The following is a 16182-nucleotide window of genomic DNA, read 5'->3' on the forward strand; positions in this document are numbered from 1 at the left end:
ATTGCTTATCCTTTTGTAATCTTAAAAGAATATGCAATTATATTTGCATTTTTTAATTATCATGTCACTTGGCAAATATTTCAGGGACCTCAGTTTTAGTTTTAGATTGGTACTTGTGCCTAATGCGTCATTGTCTGCGCATAAATAGATTGAATTAATCTATTTATTTTCCTTCGTAAGTTTCAAAGTAAACTTTAACGATGGTCTTAATTGTAATAGACTTCTACTAGGTAACATCATAAGCAGTTTCTGCTTTAACATAGAAAACAAAATATTTGTTATTACCAGCACTTGTAAGAGAGTAAAAAACTGAACATGAGCACAAAATGTTTTGCTGTATACAGGGTTAATCTGTCATTTTTTCTTTCTTTCCTTGTTTTATGAGAAGCAAAGGCCTAGAGCTCTACCTGGTACCAAAAGAAAAGATTATTATGCCTCTGCATTTTTTTAGTTTTATATCTACTCTTCCGCTGACGCAAAATTACGCTTTTTGTCACAGCTTATTCTTCGAAATTGATCTAAACTTGGTTAAAAAGTAAGAAAAATTATCGTATTTTTGCTTATTTTGACTTATTTTCAACATAAATAAAACCCTAAAACAAATTTTCAACATTTAAATCAGCTCTCAATGATCGTTTAGAAATGTTGTCTTACACCAGAAAATTAAAACAAGAGGATTCCAGAAAACTAAACTTAAACACTTGCACAGGGGAAATAAACCTCAAGGACGGTTTTGTTATTATATTCGCACCTTTGAGGCAGGGTCGCCAACTGGAAACATTTTAGTTCAAAAGGACAAATTGACATGTGCCAGGACACATTGACATAAAAAGACAAAAAAGCGACACGTTTTAGAAGTTTGGAAAATAAAGGGTGAAAGGGGCGCATTTTGTAAATTTGTGACATAAAATAAAACATTTCCTAACTGGATATATATATATATATATATATATATATATATATATATATATATATATATATATATATATATATATATATATATATATATACATTAGTATCCAGGTTTTGCCAGAGATGTGGAATGGATTTCCTCCAAAGTAAGAAATTTACTTGTTTATATGAGTTTCAAGCTTTCACACTAAGTCATTTCTTATGATTTTTTTTATATGGATTATTTTGTTTCCATTACATTTGGTGTTAACTGGCCATTTTTAAAAAGACCTACCAAGCGTCTTCCGGTCATTAGTATAGATGGTAATAAATGATAACCTCTAGTTTTTGAGATTCGAAGATTGACATATTTTAGTTAAAATAACAGAGATTTGGATGCTCAAGGGACACATACATTGGCCCGAAGAGTTGGCAACCCTGCTTCAAGGCCTTAATAAGGCTTGCGTACTGCCCAAGAATTAAACACAAGGTGATTGCATAGGGAACATAAACCTTAAAGCCTGTACAATCATCTCTTAATTTCTCTAAATGTATCTTTTCTAACAAAATGAATTCTAATCAACAAAGAAAAGAAATCATTCATGTGAGGTAGCAAGATGTTGTCCCGTAATATTTGATGCTCTTTCTTCAACTATTCGTTGGTGTTTTCAGTTATATCTATATCAGTTTTAATTGATATTTATAATGATCAGCGAATTTACCGAATATACTAGGATTTTTTTTTTTAAACTGTTTTTTCGTTTTTAACCTTGAAACTAGTTTCATAACAAAAGGGATACAAAGGGATTTGACTCTTTTCCCACTTTGTGTATTTAATATTTGATTCTTTTTTTTTCTATGAATAGCACCAAGGACTGGACAATCCTGTGCATTTGCTTCGAAAACTTACAACATTGGAGAAGTTTGGTATCCCAGAGTAGGACAGCCAGGAGCACAAAACTGCATAGCCTGCATTTGTTTAGAGGTAGGTAGCATACCTAAAACGAAACAGGAAAGGTGCATAATTTAATGTTGTAGAAGTTGCTTGAAAAGGGTATAATTCAGGGTTTCTGGTGTGCGAAAAGAAGATGAAACAGGGAGAAATTTTGGTACCTGTTTGTTAAACGAAACATACCCAATAAGTGAAGTTAGGTTAATCTTAATGAAATATCCTACAACAGGATGATAATATAATACTTTAGAGATTTTGTAAAACTCAACAAAGAATTGCGGAAACTAGGCCGCACATAATGCTTAATATTAAATACCTAACCCCTAACCACCTCTATATTTTAAATATTTAATAAGAATATACATACATCGTAGTTTTTTCACTCAAAATAACCAAATCGAAAAAGAAGTATTGACAGTTTTTCCATAGCTGTATTTGACTTGCTAAATGTTCAACTTGACATTTTACTATGGCAAATATAGAACTCTAATAAGATGCAATATTTTGGCACATGGAAAATACTAGAGGCCTTAGTAAGTTCAAAATTCCTACTTTCTTACAAATAGAAACCAACAAACTGTCTAGTATTTTTCTCAGTTCGTACTAAACTGGCTATTTGAGATAAATGAATTAGCGCGAGTTTTTCTATCTTATACTGAACAAAGGCTCTGTATGCACACAGCTGAAATAGTAATTGTACTAAACAGCTTGAAGTTTTCTTCTATCTATTTTGTATTGATTTATAACCTCTCTTGTCTAAAGATAAGCCATTAATCTGCAAAATTTTTATGTACCAGTTTCAGAAGTAAAGAGTATGACAAGTCCATTCCCACCAAATAAAAAAAAATCCTGTAAAAGGATATTGTTTGTGTTGTGTGATTAGAGGACGTAAAAAATGTTGTTTCTTTGATTGGACCTCATTCCCCCCAAAAAATCAAAAGCTTAATAAATATTTTTGTAGTTTATTGGAGGATAGAAGGACAATGTTTAAGGGGGTAGAACTAAAAAACAGAAAGTGGGGGAGTTGAATGAAGCATCTCGTCAATTACAGGAAATATTGTAAAATTATCTAATTTGAGAAGGAAGGATTGCGGAAAAAAGAACTTGAACATCTCAGTTTTCAAACATCTCATTCAATCATGAGTCACCAATTCAAGATTGTTTTATTCTCTTTTAAACCTTTTGGTTAAGCCTATAAAAATTCGTTTATCTTTCTAAATCAGCAACTTAAGTTTAATTTTTTCTTGTTGATTTGGTTTTGTTATAATTCTTGTTATTCTTTAGGGTGGTAAAATGAACTGCACTATTCATCAATGTACCAAAGATTGCTTTAGTCCATCAGTTATGTCAGATGAATGCTGTAAGCACTGTGCAAGTAAGTAGTTAAATTATATTTGCCTATTTTAATTAACAAGTTAAAACAACTGTTTCAAAAAAAGAAGTTTTTCAAACATAAGTAAAAAGTTGCATAAACCAAAACTATTAAACGCAGGCAAGCGCCCCGGGGTGGCCCAACAAGCTGAAATTGCAGTATTTTTGGGCAAAATTGTAATACTTACAGTATTGAAGGTATGGTAGGGGATGGCAAAGTCTAGACTTGCAACCCCCCCTTAGAAAAACCTAACTCCGATTCTGAACCCAGGTTGCCTTATGGAACCATACTACTGAAATTATTTTGCCGACCTAATAATTTTTTAAAATCCATAAGCCGCTTCAATTTGTCGTTACAGTCTATTCATACAGTCTTCTGACAGGCAGAAATGAAGAGGGAAAGAGGAAACCATTGTGAAATGTGCTGAAATTAGGCAAATTACATACGACATGCGGCAAATTGCCGGGAAAAGTCATAATAATCTCGAGGGTAGGACTGGCCTAGAGGTATCCCCTTACGTACATATTTAACCTATGGTAAGCAACTGTAATTGTATTAAGAAAAAAAAAAAAATCAGAATTCGAACAAACATAAATCACTATCGATGAATAATTCTGACCCAAAACAAACAGAAATTACAACAAATAGTAGTAGTGCTAACACATCCACTAAGCCTTCTAAAGGTCATATGGCCTTCTATAGAGCTGGAGCCATATTGACCCAACCCTCTTGAATATATAACAAATAAGGATTAACCATTTTATAAGCATCTTATTGTATTATATTTTGTGTGAGCTGCTTGTTTGTTTAAATAACTTCGTTTTGACCAGATTTATTAAAAAGAATTCCGATTTATTGTCGTCTCTTAGAAATAAAAATAGTATTTAACTACTTAAATACTATTGTTTTTAACTACGTAAAACTTGCGAATATACAACATTCTTCGCTGTCCCATTGTCTGTACATATAAATAAACTGTCACGTTTACCGACTCTTGAACATGCAACATATAATTGTCTATGGGAAAAACAATCCGTATTCAGATCTATACCTCATTATTCTAATGATTGCCCTTGAGCTTTGTTGATGGTGATTGCTAATCAAACATTCCCTGTGTTCCCATCGTCATTTATATATCCCCCCTGTGCCCCCCGGCGTCCCCGTTGTAGTTGTGTCCCTGTATCCCAATCGTCATTTATAGTCGACAAACATGACGTCAGTCGACACACAAACATGACATCAGTCGACACACACGTCCCAGTCGTCATTTGTGTCCCGGTGTCCCAGTCTGTAATTTCTCTTTAAGTGTCCCGGTCGTCATTAATATTCCCTGTGTCCCAGTCTGTATATACATTCGTTTTTGAATTGGTATATGATGAAACAAATTTTTAGTTTTTTTTCCTTTTTTTCTTTTTAGTTTGTTTTGGTTTTTACCTTTTTTTTAACTTTTTTATTTTTTTTTTATTTTTTCTGTAGTTTTTGTAGTTTTTTTTTTCTTCTTTTGTATTAATGCTATAGCCAAGGTTCGAACCTGGAACCTCTCGGACCTAGAACCTGGAACATAACGCTACTTCGGCTACTTCAGCTACTACTTCAGCTACCAACTCAGCTACTTCGGCTTGCATACATTTACCTTTTTTAGTTTTTTTTATTTTTATTTTTTGAGTTTTCTTTTTCTCCTTTATTTTTCAGTTTTTTTCCTTTTTTTAGTTTTTTTTTCTCTTTCAGTTTTCAGTTTTTTTATTTTTTTATTAGTTTTTTTTCTTTTAGTTTTTTTTTGTAGTTTTTACCTTTTTTTTCAGTTTTTTTTAGTTTTTTTTTCTTTTTTAGTTTTTTTTAGTTTTTTAGCTTTTTTAGTTTTTTAGTATTTTCTTTTTATTTTTTTTGTAGTTTTTACCTTTTTTAGTTTTTTTCTTCTTTTGTATTAATGCTAAAGCCAAGGTTCGAACCTGGAACCTCTCGGACCTAGAACCTGGAACATAACGCTTTACCAACTCAGCTACTTCGGCTTTAATACATTCGTTTTTGAATTGGCATATGATGAAATAATTCAGACGTCATATGCGGACAGACAGACAGACACACAAACAAACAACTTATTATATATATATATATATATATATATATATATATATATATATATATATATATATATATATATATATATATATATATATATATATATATATATATATATATATATATACTAACTGTTGGGGTGGTGCTTCGCGCCACCCCAACACCTAGTTGGTGGGGGTGCTTCGCGCCCCCCCCCAAGCCCCCGCGCGCGTAAGTCATTACGCGCCATATTAGTTACGCGCCATTGTAGTTGTGTTTGTGTGTCCCACCTGTGAATATATATATATATATATATATATATATATATATATATATATATATCTATATATATAAAAATAAGTTGTCTGTCTGTGGATGTGTGGATGGATGTGTGGATGGATGTGTCAGGTGACGTCACCTGAAAAAACTGGATTAGGTGACGTCAAAACTGAAAAAACTAAAAAAAGGCAAAAACTACAAAAAAAAACTAAAAACTAATAAAAAAAATAAAAAAGCTAAAAAACTAAAAAAACTATAAAGGTAAAAACCAATAAAAAACTAAAAAAAAAACTGAAAAAACTAAAAAAAGGCAAAAACTACAAAAAAAAACTAAAAACTAATAAAAAAAGTAAAAAAGCTAAAAAACTAAAAAAACTAAAAAAACTAAAAAAAGGTAAAAAACTAAAAAAAATAAAAAATAAAAAAAAACTAAAAAAAAGGAAAAAACTGAAAAATAAGCTAAAATAAAGGTAAAAACCAATAAAAAACTAAAAAAAAAAAAGGAAAAAACTAATAAATGACGACACTCAAAGAGAAAGCGACCAGGACAAAAAACTAAAAAAAAGGCAAAAACTAAAAAAAACTAAAAACTAATAAAAAAAATAAAAAAGCTAAAAAACTAAAAAAACTAAAAAAAGGTAAAAAACTAAAAAAACTAAAAACTAAAAAAAAACTAAAAAAGGTAAAAACTAAAAGAACTAAAAAAGAAAAAAATAAATGACGACACTCAAAGAGAAAGCGACCAGGACAAAAGGAATGTTCGATTAGCAATCAACAAAGCACCGGGACACAGGGAGTATAAATGACGACCAGGACACAAGTAAAAAAAAAAAATTAACAAAACTAAAAAGAAGGTAAAAACTACAAAAAAACTAAAAAGAAAAAAAACTAAAAACTAATAAAAAAACTAAAAAATCTAAAAATCTAAATAAACTAAAAAAGAAAAAAAAAGGAAAAAAATAAAGGAGAAAAACAAAACTAAAAAACGAATGTATATACAGACCGGTACACCGGGATACAAATGACGACCGGGACACAGGGAATATAAATAACGACCGGGACACAGGGACACAACTACAACGGGGACACCGGGGGAAACAGGGGGATATAAATGACGACCGGGACAAAAAAACTAAAAAGAAATAAAAACTAAAAACTAATAAAAAAAACTAAAAAATCTAAAAATCTAAATAAGCTAAAAAAGAAAAAAAAAGGAAAAAAATAAAGGAGAAAAACAAAACTAAAAAACGAATGTATATACAGACCGGGACACCGGGATACAAATGATGACCGGGACCCGGGACACAGGGAATATAAATGACGACCGGGACACAGGGACACAACTACAACGGGGACACCGGGGGAAACAGGGGGATAACCTGACAATCTATTTATATGCAAAGACAATGGGACAGCAAAGAATGTTGTATATTCGCAAGTTTTACGTAGTTAAAACCATATATATATATATATATCTATATTCACAGGTGGGACATAGGGACACAACTACAATGGCGCGTAACTATTATGGCGCGTAACGACTTACGCGCGCGGGGGGGCTTGGGGGGGGGCACGAAGCGCCCCCACCAACTAGTATATATCTATATATATAAAAATAAGTTGTCTGTGGATGGATGTGTGGATGGATGTGTGGATGGATGTGTCAGGTGACGTCATGTTTCGGCTGACGTCATGAAATTAGTTGCCGTCATTTTTGCTTTGAAGGTGACGTCATTCAAGTTATATAAGACATATGTTCGCCGTCATGTTTCGGCTGACGTCATGAAATTAGCTGCCATCATTTTTGCTTTGAAGGCATCATTTTTGCTTTGAAGGCGTGACGTCATTCAAGTTATATAAGACGGATGTTCGTGTAGAATTCTATTAATGCTTAAGTTTATAATGACTGATGAAGATGCTCAAAGAGTCTATGCCAAAAAACTTGCTGGTGATAGAGAAAGTCAGAAAAGAAAGCGTGCCGAGGAACTACCAGAGCAACGCGAAAGCAGACTTATAGATCTGAATACGGATTGTTTTCCCATGGACCATTATATGTTGCATGTTCAAGAGTCGGTAAACCTGACAATCTATTTATATGCACAGACAATGGGACAGCAAAGAATGTTGTATATTCGCAAGTTTTACGTAGTTAAAAACATATATATATATATCTATATATATAAAAATAAGTTGTCTGTCCGTTACGCCAGATTATATCTTAAATATATATAAAAATGAAACTAAACTGAAAAGCAAACTGAAACTAAAAATGTAGAAACTGGTAATTGCATAAATATTTCTATATATTTTGACAATAGATTAAAGTAATTCGAAAACCTTATAACAGATATTTATAATTTTGAGTTTTATTATAAATTGTCGAGTGTTTGCATGCTTGGTACGTAAAATTTTTTTCTAACATCAATGTTAGAATGACACATAGAAATCTATTAATGTTTAAGTTTAAAATGACTGATGAACTTACAATGGCAAAAGCCGATGAAGATGCTCAAAGAGTCTATGCCAAAAAACTTGCTGGTGATAGAGAAAGTCAGAAAAGAAAGCGTGCCGAGGAACTACCAGAGCAACGCGAAAGCAGACTTGCTGCTAAAAGAGAAAGTGAAAAAAGAAAGCATGCCGAGGAACTACCAGAGCAACGCAGAAGCAGACTTGCTGCTAAAAGAGAATGTGAAAAAAGAAAGCATGCCGAGGAACTACCAGAGCAACGCAGAAGCAGACTTGCTGCTAAAAGAGAATGTGAAAAAAGAAAGCATGCCGAGGAACTACCAGAGCAACGCGAAAGCAGACTTGCTGCTAAAAGAGAAAGTGAAAAAAGAAAGCATGCCGAGGAACTACCAGAGCAACGCAGAAGCAGACTTGCTGCTAAAAGAGAATGTGAAAAAAGAAAGCATGCCGAGGAACTACCAGAGCAACGCAGAAGCAGACTTGCTGCTAAAAGAGAATGTGAAAAAAGAAAGCATGCCGAGGAACTACCAGAGCAACGCGAAAGCAGACTTGCTGCTAAAAGAGAAAGTGAAAAAAGAAAGCATGCCGAGGAACTACCAGAGCAACGCGAAAGCAGACTTGCTGCTAAAAGAGAAAGTGAAAAAAGAAAGCATGCCGAGGAACTACCAGAGCAACGCAGAAGCAGACTTGCTGCTAAAAGAGAATGTGAAAAAAGAAGGCGGGCCGAGGAATTACAAGAACAGCAAGAAATCAGGCTTGCTGCTGATAGAGAAAGTAAGAAAAGAAAGCGTGCCGAGGAATCAGAGCAATCTGAAAGTTATCGCCTGGCATTCAGGTACAACCCAGTCGATGATTATAGCTTGAGTAGCTGTGTTCAAATCGGGACAATGTCTAAAATTTGTCCCTATTGCAAGGCCTTGAAATTCAATGGTGAAACAATGGGAATGTGTTGCGCCTCAGGAAAAGTTAAACTTCCTCTATTGGCTGCACCACCAGAGCCATTGAAGACTTTCCTTACTGGAACTACGTCAGAATCTAAGCGTTTTTTGTCAAAAATCAGACAATACAACTCATGTTTCCAAATGACGTCGTTTGGAGCCCAAATCGAAAATCCAGATCAATTTATGTCTACTTTCAAAGTAAAAGGGCAAATTTATCATAAAGCAGGGTCCCTTCTACCATTATTAGGCGAGAATCATAAATTTTTACAATTGTACTTCATCAGTGATAGAAATTCTGAATTGAATGCACGTTGCGAAATTTCTCCCAACGTTGAAAGGACAATCGTTTCCCAATTGCAACATCTTTTCCACGAAAATAATAATTTAGTGCGTCTGTTCAAAACAGCCATCGATTTGATGCCTACTGATACTCATAAAATTGTTATTTCCGCTGACAAAACGCCTCCTGGCCAACATGTGCGTAGATACAATGCTCCGACTATCGACGAAGTGGCAATCGTTATGGTCGGTGATCAGTTTTTACCTCGAGATATTATTCTACATAAGCGAAACGCCCAGTTGTTAAGAATTGCTGAAACTCATCGATGCTACGATGCCCTACAATATCCTATCATTTTTTGGGATGGAGCCGACGGCTATCACTTTAATATTAAATTGATGAATCCAGCCACTAACAAAGAAATGAATAAGAAATGCAGTGCAATGCATTATTATTCCTATAGACTAATGATTCGGCAGGATGAAGAAAATTATATTTTAAAATGCCGTGAATTGTTTCACCAATTTGTCGTGGATATGTATGCAAAAATTGAATCAGAACGTTTGCTATATATCCGCCTGAATCAGACCAAGCTCCGCTCTGAACAATACATTCATTTGCGAGATGCAGTTATAAATGACGGTAATACCACAAACGTTGGAAGATTAACAATTTTACCTTCGTCATATGCTGGCAGTCCACGTCATATGCATGAATATGCTCAAGATGCTATTGCGTATGTTCGTCTCTATGGTCGTCCAGATTTATTTATTACATTTACATGTAATCAATCTTGGGACGAGATACTGCAGCTTTTACTTCAAGGACAATCGGCGGTTCATAGGCATGACATTACGGCACGTGTCTTCCGGCAAAAGTTGAAATCACTGATAAACTACCTTGTAAAACATGAAGTGTTTGGTTCAGTGCGATGCTGGATGTACTCAGTGGAATGGCAAAAACGAGGTTTGCCACACGCACATATACTAATCTGGCTACATAAAAAAATTACTTCAAACGAAATTGATGATGTGATTTCCGCTGAAATACCTGATAAAAATGTCGATAAGGGGTTACATGATATTATTGTAAAAAATATGATACATGGACCTTGCGGTGCACTGAACGAAAATTCACCATGCATGGCCAAAGGAAGGTGCACAAAGCAATATCCTCGACTTTTGGTACCCACAACAATTACTGGCAATGATGGTTACCCACAATATAGAAGAAGATCTACTGAAGATGGCGGTAAAACAGCAATAATAAAGAAGCGTAACGGTACCACCATCGAAGTAGATAACCAGTGGGTTGTTCCATATTCCCCTTTATTATCCAAAACATTTAATGCACATATAAACGTTGAATACTGTAACTCCGTAAAGGCAATAAAATATATATGTAAATACGTCAACAAAGGCAGTGACATGGCAGTTTTTTGGCTTGCAGTCCGAAATCAAAGATTTCGATGAAATCGTAGAATATCAGGCTGGAAGATACATAAGCAGTAATGAAGCTGTTTGGCGAATTCTTTCATTTCCGATACATGAACGTAGTCCAGCTGTTGTTCACTTAGCGGTACATTTACAGAATGGTCAACGTGTTTATTTCACGGAAACCAACGTGCAACAAAGAGTCCTGAATCCACCGGATACAACATTAACAGCTTTTTTTTCGCTTTGCAAAAATGATTCTTTTGCGAAAAAACTGCTGTATACTGAAGTGCCTTCGTATTACACGTGGAATACTAAAAATAAAGTATTTGAACGTCGAAAACAGGGTAAGTCAGTCGACGGCCAACCTACCATCTTCAAAGATACCACGATAGGAAGACTCTACACCGTTCACCCCAATCAACATGAATGCTTCTTTCTACGCCTGCTTTTGGTGAATGTACCTGGTCCGACATCCTTTGAGTATTTGAGGACTGTAAATGGTACTATACATGACACTTACCGTAGTGCATGCCAAGCTCTGAATTTATTGGAGAATGACCAACACTGGGATAACTGCATCAATGACGCGTGCGAAACGTCAACCCCAAGTCAAATTCGTGCATTGTTTGGCATCATTTTAACAACTTGCTCTCCATCAGCTCCTACAGAGTTATGGGAAAAATATAAGTCAAAAATGTCCGAAGATATACTTCATCGAAAACAGTTAGAGACGTCAGACATGACTTTTGATTTTACACCAGAAATTTATAACTACACTTTAGTTGTTATAGAAGATATTTGCATAAGTATGGCAAACAAACCTCTTCAGGGTTTGGGAATGCCTTCACCTAACCGTATCGCTGCTGTTTCGACATGTGTAGAATTGGATCGTGAACAAAGTTACAGTACGAGTGATCTATTGTCGTATGTACAAAATAACATTTCCAAGTTAACGTCGGAACAAAAAGACATTTATGATACGATAATGCATTGTGTCGATAACAACGTTGGAGAAATTTTCTTTTTGGATGCGCCAGGAGGTACTGGTAAAACGTTTGTGATAAAACTGATTCTGGCATCAATTCGATCTAAAAATGATATAGCGTTGGCAATTGCGTCGTCCGGAATAGCCGCAACATTGCTGCCTGGTGGAAGAACTGCTCATTCCGCTTTGAAATTACCTCTGAACTTGCATTCTACAGAAACTCCCACGTGCAATATTTCCAAATCATCTGGGATGGGTAAAGTATTGCAGCAATGCAAACTTATTATTTGGGATGAGTGCACAATGGCACACAAAAAATCGCTCGAGGCTCTGGATCAATGCTTGAAAGATTTAAGAGGGAATTCGAAACCCTTTGGCAGCACATTAATATTGCTTGCAGGAGATTTCAGGCAAACATTACCTATAATACCTAGATCAACTCCTGCAGACGAAATGAATGCTTGCCTGAAAAATTCTAATTTATGGGCACACGTAAAAACATTAAAATTAACTACAAATATGCGTGTCCGATTGCAAAACGATGACTCTGGTCAAACATTTTCAGATCAATTGCTAGCAATGGGAAACGGAAAGCTCCCAGTAGACTCAATTTCAGGACGTATACAACTACCTGCTGATTTCTGTAATTTAGTGACGTCCAAAAATGAATTGATTGAAAATATATTTCCGAATATTCTAAAAAATTATAAAAATAATAAATGGCTAAGTGAAAGAGCGATTCTCGCACCCAAGAATATAGACGTCCACGAAATCAACAATATTGTTTTGACCAAGATTCAAGACCAGGCAGTCCTTTACAAGTCAGTCGACACAGTTTTGGAACCAAATGAAGCGGTTAATTATCCATCTGAATTTTTAAATTCCATAGATCTTTCAGGGTTTCCACCACACGTGCTACAACTAAAAATAGGCGTACCAATAATATTGTTACGTAACATAAACCCACCAAAGCTTTGCAATGGCACTCGACTTGCCGTAAAAAAAACAATGGAAAACCTAATAGAGGCCACAATCCTGACAGGGCCTTTTGAGGGTGAGGCTGTTCTTATTCCTCGCATTCCCATGATTCCAACAGATCTGCCTTTTCAATTTAAAAGATTGCAATTCCCAATTCGATTAGCATTTGCAATCACCATTAACAAAGCTCAAGGTCAATCATTAGAAAAATGTGGTATTGATCTTAATACTGATTGTTTTTCCCATGGACAATTGTACGTTGCATGTTCGAGGGTCGGTAAACCTGACAATCTATTTATATGCAGCGAGAATTGGACAGCGAAGAATGTTGTATATTCTCAAGTTTTACGAAGTTAGTTGTATTTCGGAACAGACTGTTGTATATTCACAAGTTTTACGTAGTTAATTTGTATTGTATCTATCTATCTATCTATCTATATAAAAACGAGTTGTGTGTATGCATGTTTGTTTGTTTGTAAAAAGAACGTTTGCATATGACGTCATTATTAGTACATACGGCTTTGTATATGGACAGACAATGGGAAAGCCAAGAATGTTGTATATTTGCAATTTTTACGTAGTTTGAAACACATATATAAATCTATCTATATTCACAGGTGGGACACAGGGACACAACTACAATGGCGCGTAACTAATATGGCGCGTAACTAATATGGCGCGTAACGACTTACGCGCGCGGGGGGGCTTGGGGGGGGCGCGAAGCGCCCCCACCAACTAGGTGTTGGGGTGGCGCGAAGCGCCACCCCAACAGCTAGTATATATATATATATATATATATATATGTATATATGTATATATGTATATATATATATATATATATATCTTCTATATATATAAAAATAAGTTGTCTGTCTGTGGATGGATGGATGGATGGATGGATGGATGTGTCAGGTGACGTCACCTGAAAAAACTGGATTAGGTGACGTCAAAACTGAAAAAACTAAAAAAAGGCAAAAACTACAAAAAAACTAAAAACTAATAAAAAAAATAAAAAAGCTAAAAAACTAAAAAAACTATAAAGGTAAAAACCAATAAAAAACTAAAAAAAAAACTGAAAAAACTAAAAAAAGGCAAAAACTACAAAAAAAAACTAAAAACTAATAAAAAAAGTAAAAAAGCTAAAAAACTAAAAAAACTAAAAAAACTAAAAAAAGGTAAAAAACTAAAAAAAATAAAAAATAAAAAAAAACTAAAAAAAAGGAAAAAACTGAAAAATAAGCTAAAATAAAGGTAAAAACCAATAAAAAACTAAAAAAAAAAGGAAAAAACTAATAAATGACGACACTCAAAGAGAAAGCGACCAGGACAAAAGGAATGTTCGATTAGCAATCAACAAAGCACCGGGACACAGGGAGTATAAATGACGACCAGGACATAAGTAAAAAAAAAAAAACTATCTATATATATAAAAATAAGTTGTCTGTGGATCTGTGGATCGTGGATCAGGTGACGTCACCTGAAAAAACTGGATCAGGTGACGTCAAAACTGAAAAAACTAAAAAAAGGCAAAAACTACAAAAAAAACTAAAAACTAATAAAAAAAATAAAAAAGCTAAAAAACTAAAAAAACTAAAAAAAGGCAAAAACTACAAAAAAAACTAAAAACTAATTAAAAAGCTAAAAAACTAAAAAAACTAAAAAAAAGGCAAAAACTACAAAAAAACTAAAAACTAATAAAAAAAATAAAAAAGCTAAAAAACTAAAAAAACTAAAAAAACTAAAAAAAGGTAAAAAACTAAAAAAACTAAAAACTAAAAAAAAACTAAAAAAGGTAAAAACTAAAAGAACTAAAAAAGAAAAAAATAAATGACGACACTCAAAGAGAAAGCGACCAGGACAAAAGGAATGTTCGATTAGCAATCAACAAAGCACCGGGACACAGGGAGTATAAATGATGACCAGGACACAAGTAAAAAAAAAATTAACAAAACTAAAAAGAAGGTAAAAACTACAAAAAAACTAAAAAGAAAAAAAAACTAAAAACTAATAAAAAAACTAAAAAATCTAAAAATCTAAATAAACTAAAAAAGAAAAAAAAAGGAAAAAAATAAAGGAGAAAAACAAAACTAAAAAACGAATGTATATACAGACCGGTACACCGGGATACAAATGACGACCGGGACACAGGGAATATAAATAACGACCGGGACACAGGGACACAACTACAACGGGGACACCGGGGAAACAGGGGGATATAAATGACGACCGGGACAAAAAAACTAAAAAGAAATAAAAACTAAAAACTAATAAAAAAAACTAAAAAATCTAAAAATCTAAATAAGCTAAAAAAGAAAAAAAAAGGAAAAAAATAAAGGAGAAAAACAAAACTAAAAAACGAATGTATATACAGACCGGGACACCGGGATACAAATGATGACCGGGACCCGGGACACAGGGAATATAAATGACGACCGGGACACAGGGACACAACTACAACGGGGACACCGGGGAAACAGGGGGATGTAAATGACGACCGGGACACCGGGACAGGGAATGGTCGATTAGCAATCACCATCAACAAAGCTCAAGGGCAATCATTAGAATCATGAGGTATAGATCTGAATACAGATTGTTTTCCCATGGACCATTATATGTTGCATGTTCAAGAGTCGGTAAACCTGACAATCTATTTATATGCAAAGACAATGGGACAGCAAAGAATGTTGTATATTCGCAAGTTTTACGTAGTTAAAACCATATATATATAGATATATCTATATTCACAGGTGGGACATAGGGACACAACTACAATGGCGCGTAACGACTTACGCGCGCGGGGGGGCTTGGGGGGGGCGCGAAGCGCCCCCACCAACTAGGTGTTGGGGTGGCGCGAAGCGCCACCCCAACAGCTAGTATATATATATATATATATATATATATATATATATATATATATATATATATACATATATATATATATATATATATATATATATATATATATATATATATAAATATATATATATATATATATATATATATATATATATATATATATATATATATATATATATATATATATATATATATATATATATATATATATATATATATATATATATATATATATATATAAAACTTGGGAATATACAACATTCTTGGTTGTCCCATTGTCTGTGTATATAAATAGATTGTCAGGTTTACCGACTCTTGAACATGCAACATATAATTGTCCATGGGAAAAACAATCTGTATTCAGATCTATACCTCATTATTCTAATGATTGCCCTTGAGCTTTGTTGATGGTGATTGCTAATCGAACATTCCCTGTGTCCCCGTCGTCATTTATATATGCTTCACGCCCCCCAAGCCCCCCCGCGTGCATAAGTCGTTACGCGCCATATTAGTTACGCGCCATTGTAGTTGTGTCCCTGTGTCTCACCTGTGAATATAGATATAGATATATATATATATATACTAGCTGTTGGGGTGGCGCTTCACGCCACCCCAACACCTAGTTGGTGGGGCGCTTCGCGCCCCCCCCCCAAGCCCCCCCCCCCCGCGCGCGTAATTCGTTACGTGC

The 16182-nt window shown here is 34.3% G+C and overlaps 1 protein-coding gene across 2 annotated transcripts in view; it reads left to right on the plus strand.

The window, feature by feature from the left end:
* Window positions 1-16182, plus strand: part of LOC136032879 (chordin-like protein 2) — a 301335-nt gene that overhangs the window by 107761 nt on the left and 177392 nt on the right. For both annotated transcript variants that reach the window (XM_065713319.1, XM_065713310.1), the window contains exons 3-4: window positions 1758-1876; window positions 3128-3218. In XM_065713319.1, coding sequence (XP_065569391.1) covers window positions 1758-1876; window positions 3128-3218 — 210 coding nt within the window. The remainder of the gene's footprint in view (window positions 1-1757; window positions 1877-3127; window positions 3219-16182) is intronic.

Source organism: Artemia franciscana, chromosome 1, assembly GCF_032884065.1.
Source record: "Artemia franciscana chromosome 1, ASM3288406v1, whole genome shotgun sequence".
NCBI lineage: Eukaryota > Metazoa > Arthropoda > Branchiopoda > Anostraca > Artemiidae > Artemia > Artemia franciscana.